This window comes from Ambystoma mexicanum, chromosome 12 (genome assembly GCF_040938575.1).
Source record: "Ambystoma mexicanum isolate Mex_15411 chromosome 12, UKY_AmexF1_1, whole genome shotgun sequence".
In the NCBI taxonomy this organism is placed as follows: Eukaryota; Metazoa; Chordata; class Amphibia; order Caudata; family Ambystomatidae; genus Ambystoma; species Ambystoma mexicanum.
The window spans coordinates 1,153,068,576-1,153,090,274 of record NC_090936.1 but is presented as its reverse complement, the minus strand read 5'-3'; the positions used below and the strand labels follow the sequence as shown (position 1 = coordinate 1,153,090,274).

Genomic DNA, 21,699 nt, shown 5'->3' with positions numbered 1-21,699 from the left:
TTTGCCATTGTCATTTTTCCCCTGTTCCCTTCCCATTCAGCCTTGTGGCGCTTTGAAACATAATTCAGTTGAATAAGCACCTAACAAGTGCTCAATAAAATAAAAGGTAAGTACCTAGACTCGGGACAGTACCTTTTCAATGAAGAACCTGGTGCAGTAGGTTGGTCCCCAAAGTGAGGCGACAGTTGTGCCTGGTTCGGATTTCTTGGCCTGGTTGGCTCAAGAAGGAATTCTGGAGGGAACAGATGGAAGCATTCAAGCAGTGGGATGCCCAACAGTGGATCTTCGTGGCACTGGTGAGTTGGAGCCTGTCGAAGGCTCCGGGTCAGCGACAGTTGTCGTCCGGTAGACTGCTCTGCGATTCTCGGTCTACGACTCAGGTGAGGGAGACGACTAGGAGTGTAAAAAAGGCCCAGAAGGATGGTCACAAGGTTCCAGCTGAAACTATGCTTCACAAGACGTTAAAACCGCAAATAGCACAGGTCCCAGGGTATTGGGAGTTTGCAGCCCGGGAAGGTCGCAGCTCTTCCTGGGATGGCGTAAAATGCAGGTGGTCTTTCTTGGGACTAGTTAGGCCCACTAGTCCATGGGAGGGAGCCGTCTTAAAGAGATCTTCCCAGGTGCTGAGAATTCCTGGTCAGGGCTGCAGCGGCCACTCAGCGGCTCTGGTGGTCGCTTGTAAGTTGGTGGCATGTCCTTCTATGAATTCCTCTTCAGATCTTCAGTCCAGTGGTCGACTCTGAGGTTCAGCTCTAGGACCCTTGCCTTTTATGGAAGAAAACAGGCCATCAATCACCAGACAAACCTTTCATGCAAATCTGGGGGGTGGTTACAGCCAGCCTCCCAGTTCGAACTGGTTCCAGGTACGCACACTGCAGGGCAAAGACATGGGGAGTTTCAATTACCTCCCCCCACTTCCTGTCCTTTCATGCACTCTGAGCATTGGCTGACTTTCCAAGGGAAGCCCACTAAAGACAAAAGACACATCAAGGCCTCCCCCACCCAGGCAGGTAGTTGAAGGCTTAAGTAAGAGCAAGTCACCATGAACAGGGCTTAAAAATGTGCAGCCACCATTTTGGGCAAATGGGGACTCTAATGTCCCCTGTTGAAGCTGCGAAGGAAGCCTGTGACAAATGTCTGCAAAAAGTTATGCAAAAAGGTGCACTGCCACCAGCCTGTCAGACTTGTAACAGTAACTAAAAGTTACTGGAACAGTGAGAAAAGGGAGACAATGTTTCCCCTCAGCACCCCACAAAAGGTGTGTGGTGCTGATCTCTGAAAATATAATACAGAAGGGCCACAAGGGTGTCCCCCCTGCCCTAGTCACAGGTAAAATAAAAAGGAAAGTTCAAGGGGCTTCCAGCAACACTGCACAGAAAGTGGTGTGTGCTGCAATAATAAAATGTAGGAGCCAAAAAACATGGAGTAAAAATATAACTCCATTTAAAAGTACACAAAAGAGGTAATAGGGTTCCACAGGTTAGAGTAAAAGAATGAGTGAGTGTGGAAAAAGGTTCCCACTCACTCCAGAGAATTAGATACAAAGCCAAGAGTTAAGCAAAAAGTGTTCAGGGACGCACAGAGTGTGGAGAATTTCACCCAAGAAGGAAAATCTACCTAACGCAGTGAATAAATCAAACGTGTGAGCTACCAACGGGCGTGCATGAAGCAGGCAAGCAGATAATGTGGACCCACCAGAACAGTCTAAAATAGAAGCGGTTCTTGTCATCCAACCTTGTGGGAAAATTGTGTTACACGGAACTGACTCCAATATAAAATCACAACATAGGCTGTGAGAACTTACCTTAGAGTCCCAAACCTTTGACTTCACTCGGACTTTGGCGGGACTTCGGCATATGGTCGGTTGCTGCGCTCCCTAAGGTGTTTATTAACAGATTCTCGCACGTAGTATTGGCGAGATCAGTCCAAGCAAAATAAGGCTGGAACGAAGACTTCCAGCTAGTGTATGTGTCAAGAAAGAAATAAAAGATTGAATGGGAGCAAACTCTCGTACAAGCCACTAGTCTCCCCTTCAAGCCCAGGCACGCTTGGCGCTGTGCAAAGCGGCTTACAAGGAAAATAATTACAATTAAATAACAGAGAATTAAAAAATAGATTTAAAACAAGAAATGCAGTGCTCGTGAAAACAGTCTCCATTCAGCCAGTCGTACCGGCTAGGACAGCTAAACACAATAAAAGGAAGCATTTTAAATTTAATGAAAAAACAAAAAAAAAGAATCCACACAGCAGCGTGCATGGGAGCTTTACCATGGCACTGCTTCAAACCGGTTATATGTGATTTTACCGACGGAAAATTCAGAGTGGCACATTTCATAGCAGCCAAAATAATGTGGGGAGGGCTCCCCACAAGGTCCCCTGATTTATTATCCTTATAACGCCACTCCAACCCCATCCTGACCCATTTAACCCCTTACTGCACTACCCTATATACATTTAATTAATATTTTTGGTGTTTTCCGGTATTATGGTTTTCAGTGAAACGTAGCACTCTGAATTGTTTTCAGTAAATTGACTGGGTACCTTCAAAACGCACCCTGCAGCAGGTTCCACCTGCAAATCGGTTGGCCAGATGACCCCAGGCTGTGAGCATAACTCAGTGGCAATGCACTGGCCCTGGGAACAAGACAGTGCCGTGCAACATGGCTTGATCTCCGGTCTGGGTCGAAGAAGCTGGTGGGTTCCTGCATAAAGCGAACAGTAACTACAGTTAATCCAGACACCATGTTTCCAGGTTTGGGCTTTCATGTAGGAAACATCCAAGCAGTCTATTTGAATTAAACAAAGAGTTATTTTTCCAGCATGCATTAGCTTATTAAAAAAATCCTTGACAGGAAAAGGCTGCCTGGGTGACTTGAAGGCATCTGGTCTTGTGTCCCTGCAGCATGCAAGCACATCAATGCATCATGCCCATGCAGTGCCTGCTGCATCACAATGGAAAAGGCAGCAAGCCCTTCATACATAAAGAAGACTCAGTCCTGCAGAAGATCCCCCCCTTGTGCACCTTGCTGTCATTGCATAGGAACGGAGCACGCATACACCAGACCCCTGAGATTCCTCCTGTCCTGCTCCTTTTCCCAGAGACTTGCTTTATGTGAGCTATTGTGGTAAAGGGATTGGGCTCCAAGAAAGATGCTTGGACTTGGGAGTACGGTATGGGGCGGGGTTATGGAGTTTTTGGGCAGGGACGGGGGGTGGGGGACTGATTTAGCGTATTGGATTTTACTGTGGCACTTATTTTCGAGCATGTTTAATATCAGAATGATTGTCTGATAACGTCCTTCTTTGCAGCAATTGTTTGAAGAAATGCTGGAACTGTATGGAGCAAGCGCATGATGAAAAGCTACAGCTTTAACTGTTCATTAGCTGCAATGTAATTAGCAGTATTTTACATGCATATGTGTTCTATGGCAGTCTACATTATATGAAATTAATTTGCCAGCATGTACAGTTTGAATTTTGCACTTTATAGATCCTAACAGACTTTCTTTATCTCACAGTACATGCTTTTCTCCCTTCAAAATGTACTTGTTCGCTGGTGACACATTGAACATCGCCCAACTGTTGAAATGCTATGGGGTTGTTGCATCTTTTTCCTTTAGAACAAGGTTGTTTTTAGCAAAGGATGTGTTGAAAGATAAAACTGTCAAGGTTGGGCCCCTATCCCACCTCCTTTCAAGCAGGATTAAGTTATGAAGTTCTATGAAAGGATGAGCCATCACTATTGGTAACCGCCTGCTTGCCAAAATAAAAAAAACACACTGCAGCAAGGGCGTTTTAGCGGGGGATGCTATGCGTCATTACCAACGGTGATGGCTTTGGTTGCTTATTGCCGTTGGCACTAGCCCTATAACAGACCAGCATGACATAGTCACCAATGCTGATGGAGCAGGATGAGTTTGAGTAGGAGGTAGGGAGAAGAAGCAGTGACATTAGCATAAATGTTTGATTAATGGCTTGGTGCTGTCAGACCTGGGTGGGCATTTTCAGTGGGATGCTTCACAAACTAATGTAGGACTTGGAGATGGCAATGGTAGTTCAAACTCGGGCCTAGTGTGTAGCTAGGCGGCACCAGGCAGCTACAGAGGGTGCGGGGGTGGTCACAGTCAATACGCGGGTGTCCAGGGATATACCATGCACTTGACCACATTGTCTATCACGAGACATCGCAGCCTTGTACAATTCAATACAGCCCATATTTTCTTCCGCTAATTGGTGGAGAACCTCTCAAGACTACCAATATCAGTTAAACTCCCCTTTTCACTTACAACATTAAAGAATCATAAGTCCATGCCATTGCGGCTACGTTGAGAAGATAGGCATATTTATTTTGTTGGATTGCATCCACTTCTCACTAAATAAAGCAAGGGATAAGTCCTCATATTTGTTTTATGTATTGGTGATTCATAACATGTTGGTTACATGTAAACTGTTTCAAAGCGCAACCATTATTAAAAATATGTAATAATGTGTTGCCTATTAGCATAGAGGGGATCTCATCTGTGGTTATTACTCTCCTTTCCAAAAAATTAGAGCAATGTCATTCTTTGTTAAGGTGGAGTCTAGTAAGTGTTTTTGGAGGTAAGTGTTTTTGGAGGAAGCACCTTGTTGGGGAATTTCTCGCAGTTTACACAATATCCATTCCCAGAAGATCAATGTAGCCAGTTTCAATAATTCGAACTACTAAAAGTAATGTTCTGGTTTTTCTTTTAGAATCTCTGAGCAAAGGTTTGCTCACTTTGATGCTGTTGTGGAGATTGGTCGCGGCTCGAAAATCAAAATACCGAGCGAAGAAAATAAGTTCATATTAGTTTCTTTACCGAATGATGGCAATGATGACGGTAAGTTTGAAAAATGCAGGGCTTGCCATTGGTCATGTAAACCAAACAGGCGGCTGTCCACCAATGGCTGTGGCAGTGAAGGTCTCAGATTTGCCAGGGACTTGATGTCTGAGGTATAACACTGCATGTTTTGTGCTTTACAGCCCTTAATTTTCTTTGTTTTGGGGGTAAGACCTGATGCCCCCCGTTCTGTTGGTGCTTTGGTGGTCTTTGATCCTGATACATTCTCCTCTCCTCCCCTAAAACCCTTGCTGTCATTGCACAATTAAGTCTGCCATGCATAAGATTCGAACTTACAATATCATGTTTACAGTATATTCAGTTTAAGGTGGTGTCTGTAACAGTACAATCAGGTGGGAAGCTGGATAAACAATCTTGGGCATTGCCTACCATTTCTGTTCATGTTAATTGTGCACCAGATGTTTGGGGGTGTTGGGGGTGTGTTCAGTTTGAGGGGCTGTTTATTAAGCTTCCCACCAGATACAATCTTGGGTATCGGCTACCATTTCTGTTCATGTTAATTGTGCACCAGGTGTTTGGGGGTGTTGTGGTGTATTCAGTTTAAGGTGGTGTTTGTAACAGCACAATCTGGTGGGAAGCTAGATAAACAATATTGGGCATTTCCTGCCATTTTCGAATCATGTTATTTGTGCACCAGAAGGTTGGGGGTGTTGGTGGGTGCATGCAGTTTGAGGTGGTGTTTGTTTAGCTTCCCACCAGATTGTGCTGTTACAATCCATGCCATTGCCTGCCATTTCCCTTTATGTTAATTGTGCACTAGAAGGTTGGGGGTGTTAATATCTTGATTTATTGATTGATTTAATATTAACATCACATATCATTATTCTGCAGGAGGTCTGTTTAACAGAAGCCTCCCTTTTAGATGGGTCCACAATATATTTTCAGTCTGCAAGTCAGGGGCCAATAGGAAGGCCCTCCGGGGGACTGGTTACAGCCAACAGAAACCATTTAGAATGGGATAGCTGGCGGTAATGCTCCCCTAGCACTTCCCTTTTGGCATTGGGCATAAGATTCATCCGAATGAGAACTCTGTGAGGAGGAATACTTTAATAGTCAATATTTATTGGAATCAGATTACCAAGGAGGATGCCGAGTTGGTAAAGAAGGTTGCTGACTTGCTGCAGGATTAGTATGTCTCAGGTGTTGGTGACTATGTGATCATAGTGGGGGATCTAAATTGCTATTGTGCGAATAACTTAAGTGAAACAGAACTAAGGAAGATCATGGTTAATAATAGGGTAAGATCAAATGTGAAAACATGGCGACAATTGAGTGAATGGGAATTATATTTTGTGAATTAAATAGTCTCACCTGGTAATCGATTGGAGAAAACCTGGCACTCTAATATGGCAGCTTCCACAATTTGATTATATCTTTGACACTGCCTATGCTTGATCTGTGCACTGGTTTTGAGATCTTGTGAACATTCTTCAACTTCCTCATAGAGCCTCGGAAGTAACTGATGCGATTGATTTAAAAGTTAATAATTCAGCGTCCCACTTGAGTTGGACCCCAAGCTTAATTAAGACATGTATTGCACATCTGGGCACTTTTTTTGGTTCTGTGCAAAAGCATAAATTAAAGAATGAAATCTCGGCACCCAACTTTACACCCAACTTTACACACTTTATACTTTCTGAAGGCAGTGGGGGGCATTGACAGGAATGGGCCGCAGAGATCAGTTACGCAAAAACCTAAATTTAACGATGAGGTACAAGAAAGGAAGAGACACTTGAGGAAGGAGATATGCGCTGCGAGAAGAATCAACACCAAGGGTTGTCCCCGGCTACTAGTAAAAGACCTAAAAAAAGGTCCCGGTTGAACCGAAAATTGACTTAAACTTCCGTTATGTTCATCAAAGGGTGTTGGGTAAAATGTATTGGACTCCGCTTTGTATGTATGCGCTAGGATTGATGGAACATGATGTTTGTTGGGGGTGTCGGAAGGAGAAGGGTTTTCTGTTGCACATGTTGTGGTACTGTGATAAGGTGAAGGGCGATTGGAAAGAGGTGTTGGACAGGATTGATGCTATTTGGACCATCAATTTTCCGCTGAACCCCCTTTATCTGTGCTTCTGCTATCTCCAATATGTGGGCGCAATATTGCTTGTGTGACTAGGAATTGGATTAATAAAAGCTTACAGGTAGCTATCAAGACAGGTGTTAAAGGTCTGGAAAAGGAGGAAGAAGCCTCTTATGGAGGGTTGGCTATGTGATATGAAGATTCTTTCAAAGTATGAGAAATGCTTATTATGTAGGCAACTTTATAAAGAGTATATGAGGAAATTTGGGGACCTTCCAATGATTTTTATGGGAGTGGATGATTTTATGTCAAGGTATGAGTTTTATGTGTTTATTTTTTAACTAATGGGGGTTGGGATGTGGGAGTGTGTTTTATGTATTGTCTTTGTCCTGATTTGTCTTGTTGTATTGTTGGTCTGTATTGTTTCATGGTACTTTAGAGAATCTAAGTTTGGTATTTAGATTTAGAATTAATAAGTTGGTTCTTTACTTTGCTTTAGTATTGCATATATTTTATTTTTCCTTTTGTAGTTTTACTGTAATCATTCTTCGGAATCAATGCATGGTTGTAATATATTTTGTGGAAATTATAAATAGTGTTTTAAAAAAAGACCTGAAAAAAAGCATGCATAAACTGGCTGAAAGGCTGGAAAGCACAAGTATACCAGAATGGGGGTGAAGAAATATTAAGAATATTATGCAAATGGATGGAAGGCATTTTTGGTCTCTTGTAAATGATGACTCTGGAGTCGAAATGTATAGACCATTAAATACCATATCAGAAGCGGTATGGGTGGACCATATGACTCGTCTGTATGCTTCGGTGAAGAAAGGCGCAAATGTTGTGAAATTCCTGGAGGGTCAGTCAATATTTTATGAGATGGATATTGTATTACTTATAAAGGCCGCAACCAGGGGGGGATCTCTAATTTTGTATTGTAGACCTTACCAGAGATGTGGGTTGGGATTTTGGAACTACTGTTTTGAGATACATTACCTACTAAAAGGATTCCGGAATCATGGAAATATGCTATATTTAAGAATGGAACAGATCTAATCCTAGCAACTATCCTATTGCACTGCTCGGCATGAGCAGTAAAATAGTTGTCTGTCTGGTTTTAAATTCTTTAAATGATTGGGCATGGAGAACTGGTAGATTGGACATAAATCAGGCAGACTTTAGAAAAGGAATAGGAACTCAACTTAATGGTTTTTTGCTTGCCGTCCTGACCAAAACCATGAGACAGGAGAAGGAAACATTATACTTTTCCTTTGTATATCTGTCCTCTGCTTTCGACAGAGTAAGCAGAGAAACTGTGGTCTAAACTGTTATGTTATTTGGCATTTGTATAGGGCCTGGTATGATTCCACAGAGCTGTGGGTTGAGCGTCCTCGGGGCCCGCAGTCTAGGTCAGTGGACAGAGTAATTGTTACGCTCACCTGGCATCCAAAGGGACGCCACCCAGCCGGGTTACTCGCTGGTTTGCTTCTCAGCTTTGCCCTGATGTGGTCTGCAGTGAAGGTTCTGCCTGAAAATACAGGAGGACTGTGTTCAAGACTGACCGACTGGGGTAAGTATCCTCCCTCCACCCCCGTATGCTTTCAGTCCCTCTGGCGCCCTCTCCTCACCTTGTGGTAGAATTAGGCGTGCTCTCCGTCCTGCCTTCTTTGCAGGGGCACGTTGTCTTTCATGGGCGACTGCGGTCCAGTTACTTCACTGACGCCGGCCCGTTTGATATTGTTCAGGTAGGTCTTATTGCTGTTCTTTAGTTTTGTTGCTATCCTGCATGCCTTTCTTTGTTTAAAATGTCTCTTTTTTTTCCCTTGGGTATGCAGAGCTTCAGCGCGGCGAACTGGCTTGGTTGAGCCCCGCTGGTAAATGATGGTGCATTAAGAGCACTATGATGCGGTAAGTAAGCGCTATGCGCAGCGCTGCAAAGTCTTGCCTTTGCTAACCTGTGTTTTCCTTCCTTGTAGGTCGCGGTCTTCTTCAGCGCGAGTGGAATGTCCAGAGTGGTCCCAGCCGAGAGGCGACCAGCCAGGTAAGCCTTTTGAGCAGTTCGTAATTTGTTAATGTCTCTACAGCTTTCTTTAATGTTGCCTCTATCTTCCTCTTTCAGGTCGTTCTGTCCGGGAGGCGTGCAGATTTGAGGAAGCTGTTCTCAGTAGCTGCGAGTGTTTAAAGAAGAAGACTGCAGGTAAGATGCTGCTGCTAATGATCTTTTTGTCTCCTTGCAGGTTCTGCTTCTCCCAGGTTCGAGGGAATAGCTGGATACGGTGAGCGTCACGTTGCAAGCTGCAAAGTAACACGAAGCATGTTCTGCAGTCAGGGTGTGGTTTATTACTAAAGTAGTACCAGGGAAAGTAGTTCCAGGCCTTCCACACCAAAAACACTAGACCGCATAGCTTGGTTCTTATGGAACCAAGCTATGTGGATGCCTCCATGTTGGCTGACAATACAATAAATTAGTTCCCAAGCACATTTTTGTTCATGGTGTATGAGCCTGGTGCCAAAGGTGCCAGGAGTGGCCCCATGAGGGCTTTTGAGGAGGATGCCAGTCTCTAGAGGCCAGAGTCCTGGCTCCACCTGGCCAATGGGGTTGCCAGAGGGGGTTTTGGGCGAGGGTCGTGACAGTAATGTAGTAAAACGTGCTTGGGTGCACTCGGTATGTGTGCAGCCAGTGTGGAATAAGGGGTGTGTAGCTGCATAGTAGTGCTAGGTGTGGTGGTTGTGCGCGATGAGCAGAATGTGTGAATCAAGGCCAATGGACTTGGATATCTGCAATCTGGCGGCGCTGGAGTTTGTGAATGAGATTGTGTGCAGCTAGGCCGATTTCGAGTGGGTATAGCTGTGTTCTAAAGACTGTTGAGGCTGTTACGCTAAGGTCCTCCCTGTGTCTTGTTGGGTCAAAATGCTTTGGTGAAGACTGACGGGTGGTGACAGGCAGATTTGTGCCAACTCATTTCCTAACTGTATAGGTGCTAAAGATGTCCTCTGTTGGTAGTTCTGCTAGATGAGTTCCCAGAGAGGTAGTCTTGCTAAATACATTTCCAGATAGTTGGGACTTGCAGAGAATAAGTGCTAGACGGTCATCGGTATATAGTTCTACTCAGGGATTTGCAGATGTGTATGATAAGCAAGCAATGGCATTTCCTGGACTGATAGCGTAGTGCATATTTTGCAGAGCAATAATAAAGTTCATACGTGCTATTAGTGCTTAGGTTGATAGTAAGTTGAATATTCCACGTGATCTCGTAGAGATCTTGATAGCATTGCACTCAAACTCATAGATGAAGGTACGTCTGAATTATAAGGGCAATTTTACCAGGCCGAGATCTACTGACATGGAGGTGCACCAGGGCTGTGCCCTGGCCCCGGCCCTGTTTAATCTTTATCTTTTAGACATTGTTACCTGGCTGGGTCAGGCAAAAGCACCAAGGTTGGGGGCCTTGTGTATCCAATATTTGGCAAATGCAGACAATCTTGTGATATTGTAACAGATGACCGTTGGGCTTCAGCGCTCCCCCCTTGCTTGCACATGACCTGGCCATTAATGTTCAGAAAACCAAAATAATGGTTTGTAGTTCTAAAAGAAAAAGGACTACTTTGTGTCTGTAGATGTGGTGGACCAGTGTACATACTTAGGTTTTTCCATTTACAACAGGCAGGCGATGAAATGCCATTTTGACCACATGAAAACTTTTCAGGCTCAATTAAAAAGAATCAGTGATAGGTTTGGGAAACGTTCACTCAAACCTTTGATTACTGATATAAATTGAAGGTGATCCCTTGTTTAGACCAGGTGCCCTATTGGCAGGTGTTGGAAGGTCTTATATGGCAGGGGGTACTGGAGCTTCCAAATTGTGTGCCATCTGGTATTATTTGCTAGAAATTGGGTCTTCTAGCCCTATCCCTTTACTGGTAGGTTAGGTTAGATTTGAATTAAAGATTTTATGGAATGGCAACAGTTCCCAGTGCCTCTTAAGATGGGTGTTATCCCATTAAAAAGTATTGCTGGACTTTTAGACTCATTCCCTCAAAAAGGCAGCTTGCGGAATATGATTGAATAAAAACTAGGGATTTAAACATGAAACATACTTTATACTATGCCATGTCCTTGCTTTAAAAACCTGTGGCAGTATGCAAGTTTCGTCTTATAAAGTTTCCCTGCCCAAGCTGCAGGACATTCTTTGTTTAAGGTTTTGTATGAATGTATTTCCTACTGCAGGAGTTGAGGGGGCCAGAAGAGGTATTGATCAAGCAAACAGGACATGTAGATTCTGCAAGCGAGAAGGGTCTTCGCCAACGTTAAAACATCTACTGATGCTTTGCCCCTCAACTTACTCTATTAGATATAAATATTTTAACACATCTTTAGTTAGCCGCAGATTTTATAGTGTGAACGACTTTTGGAAAGAAATTTTAGAGGGGAAACAGGTTTCCATGATTCTAGCTACTGTGAGATGTATTGAAGCAATTCTCAGTAAGATTTGACTTTGTTTTAAGAATCGAACTGTGGTGAGAATTAAAAATGTACATAGTGTATATATGTATGTATATGTGTGTATATATATATATATCTAATTTGTATGTATTTTCCATGTTTTTATGTAGTATTTTGTTGTGTATGGTATCACTATTTTTGATAATTTGTGTCTACGGTTTTCATATAAAACCATGGACAAATACATTATAATAAAGAAAATAGTAGCAAGGTTAATGGGTCCTCCCTTTGAACATATGTATAAGGCAGATTTTCAGAACATGATATGGAAAGGTGTTTTTTCTTGTGGCCATAGTGGCTACTAGAACAATTGGTAAAATCCAAGGTGTGTAGCCTCCAAGGCTAGCACAGTCTTTCAGAAAAATAGCCTAAAGAGAACTCCCTAATCCTTTCTTCTGCAGGTGGTATCTGTATTTTTTTTCAGTCAAACCATTTTGAATGGATTGTGTCCTCCCATGTATTACTTACATTTGATATATTCAAGTCTGCTTGCAGCTTGGTTCGGCAATTTCTTTAATAGGGTGGAGCGTCATGCAGCGTCGATTCTTGGTCCTCGACGGTCTCTGCGGCGTCCTTTGTGACGTCGGTGCTGATATATATTGGCACGCGTGCTGACCGTTGCCTCAGTTCTGTTTTTTCCGCATTGCTGTGTGCTTCGGAGCTACTCGCCTCTGCGATTAAACTACATTTTTCTTCGAGAATGGCCTCCACACCGAAGACTGGCTACAAGCAGTGTTCGGACTGTGGGGCCAAGATGTCGATTACAGACCTGCACCGTGTTTGTCTATGGTGCTTGGGATCGGGCCACAAGGTCGATGACTGTGGCTCGTGTCAGTTGATGACGGTAAAGGCCTTGCAGGAAAGGAAGGGGAAACTCGATGCAGGTAAGCACTCCCCCAAATCCCCGGCCCTTACCCCTTCGTAGAGGAAATCTTCCTCTGACTCGAGAGATGTCTCTCCTGGTAAAAAAACTTTCAAAACATAGACTTTCGAGGTCCAGTTCACAACGCTCTTCATCCTCTTCCCATAAAAAGGGTAAGAAACAGCATCACAGGTCCTCGTCCTTGTCTTTATCTAACTCTTCTGAAAGAGTGAGTTGCCCAAAAAAGAACTTGACTCCAGTGGAGTTTGAGAAATTCCACCTAAAATTGTTAGACAGTTTTAAAAGACACGCTCCTCCAAGTGTTCCTCTAAAGGAGTCTGAGAGTCTGAGAAAAGTGGCCAACCCTCAGCGTCTAATTAGACCGGTAGGACGGTTCCTCGACATAAATTGAAGGAATTTTCCGCGACGCACAAGAAAAAGCCGGTGTCTGTTACCTCAAAACATTCACTAAGGAATCGAAACATTCATGTTTGTCACCTGAACCTTCGAGGAATGTAATTCATACTGAGCCTTTGAAGCAGCATAAGGTGTTGACGCATTCGTCGACAGTTTTGAGTAAACCGTTGAAGCCGTCGACCTCATCGGAGCATTCTTCTCTCTCGAAGATTGTAAAATCTATTCCTGAGCCCATTCCAAGGCCCGATTTCTTTAGGCAGATGGGTTCTATTTTTGAAGATGATGATGAGGAGGAAGAAGAGGGTCAGCCCCCTTTTGCGTATGGAATTAATTTCAGATGAGTCCAAGATGCAGAATCTTGTGGATACATTAAAGGAAACCAGTAGTTGGAAACCTCACCAGAAACAGAATTTGGTAATGCTGAGATACTGATCCTTCTTAGAGTGGTTATTGATAAAGTAGCTGAGTATCAGACCTGCAGCCACTGTACAAACTGATGATCTCACTGACATCTTAGACAGTGGGCCAATTAGGGAAGCTGTATTCCCATTCCATGCAGCCCTGAGGGTAATGGAGAACTGGTTGAAACCAGATTCTTTGCCATCTGTTAAGCTATTAACAAAGAAATACAAGACTGCTTTCGTAGATCCTCCGTTTCTGAAGAGGCACCTAACGTCTGAAAGCTTAGTGGTTCAAGCAGCAACAGCATCTTCAAAGGCTGCAGCCTATCCTTCTGCTCCAGCAGATTAGGAAGATAGGAGGATTGACTCTTTAGGTAAGAGTATTTATTGCAGGAAGTTTGGCATTAAAATCTGCCAATGGTAACCGTGCATCAACAAAATGCACAATACCCTTTGGGGTGTAGCTGCTTTAGAAGCGAAGCAGAACACTTACCAGAGGGAGAAGAGAGAGGAGGGGTTTTAAGCCTGATACAAGATGGCAAAGATGCCATGAGGCAATATCTTCAATCTAGTTTAGATATAGTGGTCTCCACCAGTAGAGCCTTGGCTGCCAACACAGTACCTAGGCGCATGTCTTGGTTGAGAAAGTCTGTATTTTCGGCAGACGTCCAGGCACGTCTGCTAGACATGCCATTTGACTGTACTTCTCTTTTTGAGGAGAAGGCTGATAGCAGTCTGGAAAAATTGCAAGCCTATAGAGCTGCAGCAAAATCTTTAGGGGTGGCAATAAGATAACCTCAATCTACAGGTCAAGGATGGAGAGGTCTTTTTTTCGTTTCTATTCCTCCATATCTAGAGGAAGAGGTCGGTCAGTTTTCACAAAGAGGTAATAGAAGACCCTATCGTGGAAGAGGTAGAAGAGGAAGGACTCCCTGTTCAGCACCCCGAGAGTTACATTCAGCTGCAGGTGGAAAAGCAAAATGACTCCTTCACCCACAAATCTGTGGTAGGGGGCAGACTGTCTTGCCATGTCCAGAGTTGGCAAAGCATAACGTTGGATGCATGAGTCCTACAAACAGTGGCAGATGGTTACTGCCTCCCATTTCTGAAAAGACCTCCTGATTGCCCCCAAGAACAAAATCAACCTTGGTTCCAGATCAGCTCCTCCAACAGGAGATTATCACTGTTCTGGAGGAAGATGCGATAAAATTGGTACCTGTAGCAGAGAGGAACCAAGGTTGGTACTCTCCTTACTTTCTAATCCCAAAGAATGACGTAGGAGTGCGACTCATCTTGGGCTTGAGATGCTTCAACAAGTTCCTCAGGTAGGACAAGTTCAAGATGGTAACTCTTGCAGATCCTTCAGGCCCTTCGACTCCAGGATTGGTTGGTGTCATTGGACCTCCAGGATGCTTACATAATGTGCCGATACATCAGAAGCACAGAAAGTACCTGAGGTTCGCAGTTGCCAGTCCTCATTATCAGTTTAGAGTTCTGCCATTCGGACTTACCTCCGCCCTGAGGGTTTTCACAAAGCTTATGGCAGTGGTGGCAGCAAGTCTAAGGAGGGGCGGATTCACATCTACTCCGTACCTGGACGACTGGCTGATCAGAGCTGTTTCTCTGGATCAGTGTCTGGATCATCTCAGTTGGACATGGTGCCTCCTCCACGAGTTGGACTTCTCCCTTAACTTCAAGAAGTCCCATTTGACTCCCTCTCAGAAGCTTCAATTTATTGTAGCAGTCCTGGATTCAGCCTCGGGAAAAGCTTTTCCACCGGAGTTAAGGGCTCAACATCTTTTGCAGATTTCAGAGTGCCCAATGTCTTCCGGCCTAAGACTTCCTAACGTTGCTCGGCCTCATGGCATCCTGCATTTTTCTGGTGGCAGAAGCCTGTCTGAGAATGAGATCCCTTCAGTGGGCTCTCAGATCCCAGTGGTCTCAATTCTCTGGCGGAATGACATTCTCCAGGTCCCAACAAAGGTCGCCCAGGATCTCCTGTGGTGGGCCAACCGAGAGAATGTGATGAGAGGAGAACCATTTTGGCAACCATGGCCAGAGACAGTTGTGACAGACGCCTCCCTCTCAGGATGGGGAGCGCACATGAGAGAGCTTTCAATAAGCGGACACTGGTCTCAGTCGGAGACCAGACTCCATATCAAGCTTTTTAGAGCTAAGGGCAATCAGACTAGCGCTGATGGCCTTCCTGCTCTCGATATGGGGGGAAAGTGTCTTGATAATAACGGAAAATACAGTGGTCATGCATTACCTCAACAAGGGGGTGTAGGGGTCGCAATGCAGCTCCAGTTCTGGGCACTAAGAGAAGGAATAACTCTTCTGGCCGTTCATCTAGCCGGAGAAAAGAACACAGCAGTGGATGCTCTGAGCAGGCAGAGCATGATCTCCCATGAGTGGGAACTAGCTCAGGAAGTCCTTCAAGAGATCTTCGACCTTTGGGGAACCCCTCAAGTGGATCTGTTCGCGACCGGTTTCAACCGGAAGTGCGAGCTGTTCTGCTCCAGGGAATTTCCCCAAAGAGGAGCTCTAGGAGACGCGTTCATAGTGGACTGGGAATTTCCACTCCTGTGTGCGTTTCCGCCAGTCCCGGTCAATCCTCACGTAATATGGAGGTTAAGGAAGTTTGGGAAAACCATGATCCTCATTGCCCTGGATTGGGCCAGGAGAACGTGGTACCCAGACCTTCTGGAAATGGCCATTTGACCTCCAATTCGTCTTCCCTAAAGAGGACCTACTCTCGCAAGAGGTAGGTCACATTCTTCACCAAGAGATCAGGACTCTCAACCTTCACGCCTGGTATCTGAAAGGGTGAGATATAAGGATTGGGACCTTCCGGAAGACGTAATGGAAATGTTGCTTTTGGCGAGACCACCAGCAACTAAATCCCTGTACTGCTGCAGTTGAAATAGATTTCGCAGCTGGTGCAGGGAAAAGAAACTAGATCCCTTCTCATGTAAACTTTCCCAGGTTTTATCTTTCTTACTTCACTTGACCCATTCTGGGTTGCAAGTAGCCACGGTGAAGGGCTATTTAGCAGCCTTTTCAATTTTCAAAAGATGTCTGGATGAGGGATCATATTTCAAAGTACCGATTGTGACACAATTTCTGAAAGGCTTAACAAATTTGTTCCCGCCTACTCCCTTCATCGTGCCATTGTGGGATCTAAACCTGGTACTAAGTGGTCTTATGGGAGCTCCCTTTGAGCCCTTACATTCATGCCCTCTAAGGATGCTCACCATAAAAACTGCCTTTTTAGTGGCTATCACATCGGCCCATAGGGTAAGTGAGCTACAGGCTCTATCTTCCAAACAACCTTTCACAACCTTCTCCAAGGATAAGGTAGTTTTAAGGGTTAAGTCATCTTTCTTGCCTAAGGTTGTGTCAGAATTTCATTTGGCACAACATATTGCACTACTATCTTTTTTTATCTTCCTCCTCATCCATCTAAGGAGGAAGATCGTTTAGACCCAAATAGGGTTCTAAGCTTCTATATCACAAGGACTTCAAATATTCACCAAGATTATCAGCTTTTTATTGGTTATGCTGGTCATAGATTAGGATTAGCAGCCACAAAACAAACCATCTCTAGATGGATTGTTATGTGCATAAATGAGTGTTACTCATTGGCCGGCAAGGATTCACTTGAAGGTCTAAGAGCGCAATGTACTAGAGGAGTGGCTGCTTCATCGGCTATTGAGAGGTGTACCAGTGATGGACATTTGCAGAGCTGCAACATGGAAGACCCTGCATACATTTAGTAGATTCTACTGTGTAGATTTGGAGAGGAAGCCAAATTTGGCAAAGCTGTCCTCCACAACATTAATAAAGTAAATTCTTAGCACTCTCCGCCAAACTCAAACTGCTTTGGGAGTGTATCAAAGATGAGCAATAAGTGGGAGGACACAATCCATTCGAAGAACAAGTTACTTACCCCTGGTAACGTTCTTTCGACTGGGTGTTCCTCCCACGTATTCCTCATTTTCCTCCCATCCATCCCCTCTTGCCTAGAATTTCCATGCCTTACACCTTTCTTTCTCGCAACGTCAAGACTATCTCGTCCTGGAACACAGCATGCTACTTAAGGAGGGGAAAAAACGAACAACTAAGGTAACGGTCAGCGTGCGTTATGGATGTCACTATATTGATTTTTTGATGGTATGATGACCTTCATTTGAAATGATGGTATACCGCGGTTATTGCGGTATAGCGCCCAACGTGTGTGTATAAGCATAGTCTTAAATATTATTTTTCCAGGAAAAGTCACATTTTCAACAAGGCAATACACAAACAAGAAGCCATCACCAAGAAGTTGCCTTAGTTCTTCTTACAAACATTTATTTTAGTTTTAACTCGACGGAGCAGGAGGTCCAATTTAACTTTGTGAACAATACAACCTTTTTAGAAGTGGAACTAAAGAAGTAGGAGGAAAAGACATGTATGGCCCACCCTACGGTCTCAAAGTAAGATGACTGGAAGGTTTTATAATCCATCAACTGCAAATGCAACATGTAAATGCAAAATGCAATTGTGGCTTAAGATTTTAGATCCAGAATGGTAAACTATAAGTCCCAGAATGCTAAATAATGTCGACCTGAAAAATCTATTTAGGCCCACTGTACTTTCTGTGATTTTAAGACATGTAGTACAAGAAGTTGTGTGATAAACAGAGAGATGCAGATTCTTTGCAACAAACCTCCACTATTTGGTGCAAGTATAAGATCATAGGAGGTTAGGTTTTTAATTATAAACATATGACCCATGACGTAACTCGCTCACAAAGAACTTTTGTAGGACAGACTCATTTGGATGTAGGTGGCATAGTAGTGCTGCACCAAACTTACCTTCCAGCCACGATGTTAAATCATGCCGGTTGGTAAGCCTGCAAGGGTCTTTGACCCTCGCAGAAGTTAACACAGGGCAACAGGCCCCATCATGGAGCGTGTTTTTGGGAAGGAGGCGGGCGGATTGAAGGCCGTGGTGGACTGGGAACCAAAAGAGGCCCTGGAAATAATTTTCAAAGTGGCCCCATATTACACATTTTCAACAAGCTCAACCCTTTCCCATGAGAAAATGTGGAAATAAAATAGGTTAATAAATAGTGCCAGATATATGCTATGACTCCCACTGTAAAGCAGATTTTCATGATGCCTCAGTACACCATATGTGCCAATGTGACTCTGTAAAACACGGTTTGTGCTGCTTGTGCCAAAATATATGGAAGTAGATAGTGCCTAGACAGCATGAGAGTGAAGTTTACATTTAAGTTACTCCCACTAAATGATTCTCCTCCTACCCAAATGTAATAAAGACCAGCACGCTGCTGCAATTGTCACACTTGCTGATCCCTCACAGAGGTAGGCAACCCGAACTCAATTAAGGTTACAGCGGCAGGCAAAGCTAAAGGATCGTTGACGACAAGTACAGGCACAGGTATGATAATACGATGTGCATTTTGGGAGGAAAGGGCGCAGGGAACAACCAGATAGACAGCAGATCATTTGAATGGAAGGCGTTGGTGCAGCAGTTAATAAAACATGTACAGAAAGTCATCACCGGGCACAGCACACGTTCCACTTTGGATTCTCTATGCCTTTTGTTTTCAGTGAATAATCCCATTAAAGTCAACAGAAATTAACATTATCTTGGAGGGTAGGAGTGTGCGTTTGGGTTGTTTTGATGGTGAGAAGGACTCCAAGAAGCACCATCAAAGGGGCATCATGAAATAGCAGCATGGTGATGTGTTCACTGTGCAAGAATAGACACAAGACATGCTTTCTTAGAAACGAGCCTAGTTGAAACATTCAAAGCTGTGTAAACTGTCAATGAAATACCCGGCCATTTCTTCCCCACACGCCACTTCATCACCGAGACGTGCAATGGAAATGTACTTTTCAAGTGCTGCAACAATGGCAACGTTTAGATGCAAAACACCTACATATATTAATGTTCTGCAATCATCATTACACCTAAAACTACTGTTCTTCAGCATTGTCAACACTTAATAAAGACTGCCTTCCCTCTGCCCCCACCCGCCCCTTGAGCTTTTCATTAAACCAAAAAAAATGGCTTGCCTCACTCAACTCCCCTGCAACAGAAGGCTATAAAATGGCTGGCCATTGCTCCTTATGTCCATTGTTATAATCAAGGAACCAGTGAGACATGCAGGAGGAAATGGGGAAGGGAAACCTGAACGAACACAGTGTTAACGAAAGATGGGCTTATGGGGGTCACGAGTAAAGGCCGGTAGGTGAATAATGAGCCAACATAGTGGGGAGGGGGCTGGAGCCAACACAAGGGAGCGTTGAGAGGGAAAAGACACCCAGGTCCCCTACAATAGGAACAGTAACAATTACAGTGCGTTTTGACTGAGGTGCGGATAACCGCTATTAGACCACCCTCTCTCCTGCCCCGCCCCTCCCACCCTCATTTGAAGAGAGCTGGAAGTGAGAACAGTGTCACTCATACACGCCAGCTGATTTATGCAATTCATTTCAGCCATTCGTTGTCATTAAAGATCAAATGGAATGGGTACTCAATAAGAGGCCTTTGGGATACAGAATTGCTGAGAAGAAAGAAGATTAAACTTTACATTCAATCCAAAACTTAATTCAGAAGTAGTCAATCCCATAATGGCCCGGCAACTATAGCAGCGTCATCGAAATTAAAATACTATATTTTGAATCTTAATTTTCCACACTGTTTATCTGACACTGTCAATATAAAATACAAACATATAATGAAATAGCATTATATTGACAGTACAATCATCTGCTGAGCAGCCCTCAGTGGTTACACTGCTGAAATATTTGATTACATTTTGTTGGCTGACGTTATAAATGACACGGGTGCTTCAGCAGGCAGAGAATGAGGCCATCCACGGCAAGCTGCCAGCTACCCCTTTCACTCAATAGCTACCAGCGTTAGGGTACTTCTGTCAAAACGTCTAGCAAACAGAAGGGGTGGGGGTTGAAAAGAGAGGGGAGAGAGGGAGAGGGGAAGTCCATGGGGACGGGGAGAGAGACAGAGTGGCAGGCGGTGTGAGGGGCAGGAACGACTGACTGCAGGTCAGGGGAACGGGTGCGCAAACATGTCTGTTCCCTAAGGGGGTGGAGGTGCTTAAAGTATGATGCCTGATTATTTAGTCATTTTCTGGTAAAAAAAACATTCTCTTGCAGTGGCACATGCTTTCAATCAACAAGGGCAGGTCTTTCGGAATCCACGTGAACCGACCGCGGTTGAATTTACAGCGGCTGGAATGCTCGCATGAGAAAGGTGCGAACTACCAAAAGTTTGCATCTTTGTCATGTGAACATACGTACATACTCACACCCACAACACCCCGCTCACTATACCACACAGTATAGGACACCCCCGCAGCCCCTGCTTTTTTTATTTTTTAATTTACCTGCAATGCTAGCACCAATAGTTCGAACTTTTGGTGCTAGCATTTGTAGAAATGTTTGTACATGCGACCGTTTAGATAGTCTTTTTGTACAAAACAGTCTTTCCTGGGGACACGCTGTTAACATGAGGGTTGCTCTGGACAAAGTTTGTCCTAAAGATGATTCAAGCGCTATGCACCCAAAGGGATTGAGGAAGTTGGTGAGGGAGGTGCAAAGGTGGACTAGCTGAGTCAGTGGTCTGTCAGGTGCAGCTGTGACTGTCCCTGTGCCAGCCCAATTGGACATTCGGAGCCAATTCCCCTGTCCTCTGAGGAGGAGGAGGGGGCTTCCATGCACTCTTTTTGGCAACAGGAAAGTGCATGCTTTCTTGAAGCCTCTGCCATTGCCTTGAATTGTGTGCTGATCTATGCCTGTTGGCCGCAAACAAAAGGCTGCATTTGCAGATTTCTGACCGAAAAGGGTGCACCTGCAAGTACAGCGTTTTGTTTTCGGGGGCTCCGCGCCACCCCCGCACTGCCATCATCGCAGCGGGACCTCGACTCAACCCCACTTACCTGAACTCTCCAAAGGCTTTTTTTTTCTTTTTGGCTCCTGCCTAGGCCGTGCCACATACAGGCTTACGTACGGGGGAGGCAGCCTAATTTTTCCAGCATTCCCTACGAAGGCCTTTAGGCGGCAAGGCCTATGGACTGCACCGTGCATCACACAAACGTTTGAACTAGAGGGAAGAGAGAGGATAGTGGTCCTGGTGTGGGGGGGGGGGGGGGGTCTGCTCATCTTCCCAGAACATTTGAAATCTGTGGCTCCGCGCGTAGCAGTGCCTTTGGAAGTGTGACACCAGCACTGCAGCAGTCATTGCAGTCTGAGGCGTATACTACACTCCTGGGCCTGGCCTAGGCCAAAATGCTAAATAGCAGACTTTTATTGTCACGGTAACGAGCAGAGGGTGCCTGGAACTGCCACTGAGAATGTGTTAAATAGTGCACGCACGCACAGACATAAATATTAATATTTGGAAAGGAAAAATAAACATACCTTTCTTTTGTTCTACTCGTGCTGTGCCCGATTCTGAATCCACTAACAGGGCAGGAACCAACGTTAAAGCTAACACCTACCTGTCGCAGCAGTGAAGAAGAGCCATGATTATTAAAATTAAATTGGGGGTTTTATATGGAGCCCGAACGGAGCGCTG

At 44.4% G+C, this 21,699-nt stretch overlaps 1 protein-coding gene across 1 annotated transcript in view; it reads left to right on the top strand.

The window, feature by feature from the left end:
* The window catches only part of HELB (DNA helicase B), a 785,178-nt gene that overhangs the window by 401,161 nt on the left and 362,318 nt on the right, over positions 1–21,699 (top strand). Inside the window, exon 7 of the mRNA XM_069629731.1 lies at positions 4,732–4,859. Coding sequence (XP_069485832.1) covers positions 4,732–4,859 — 128 coding nt within the window. The remainder of the gene's footprint in view (positions 1–4,731; positions 4,860–21,699) is intronic.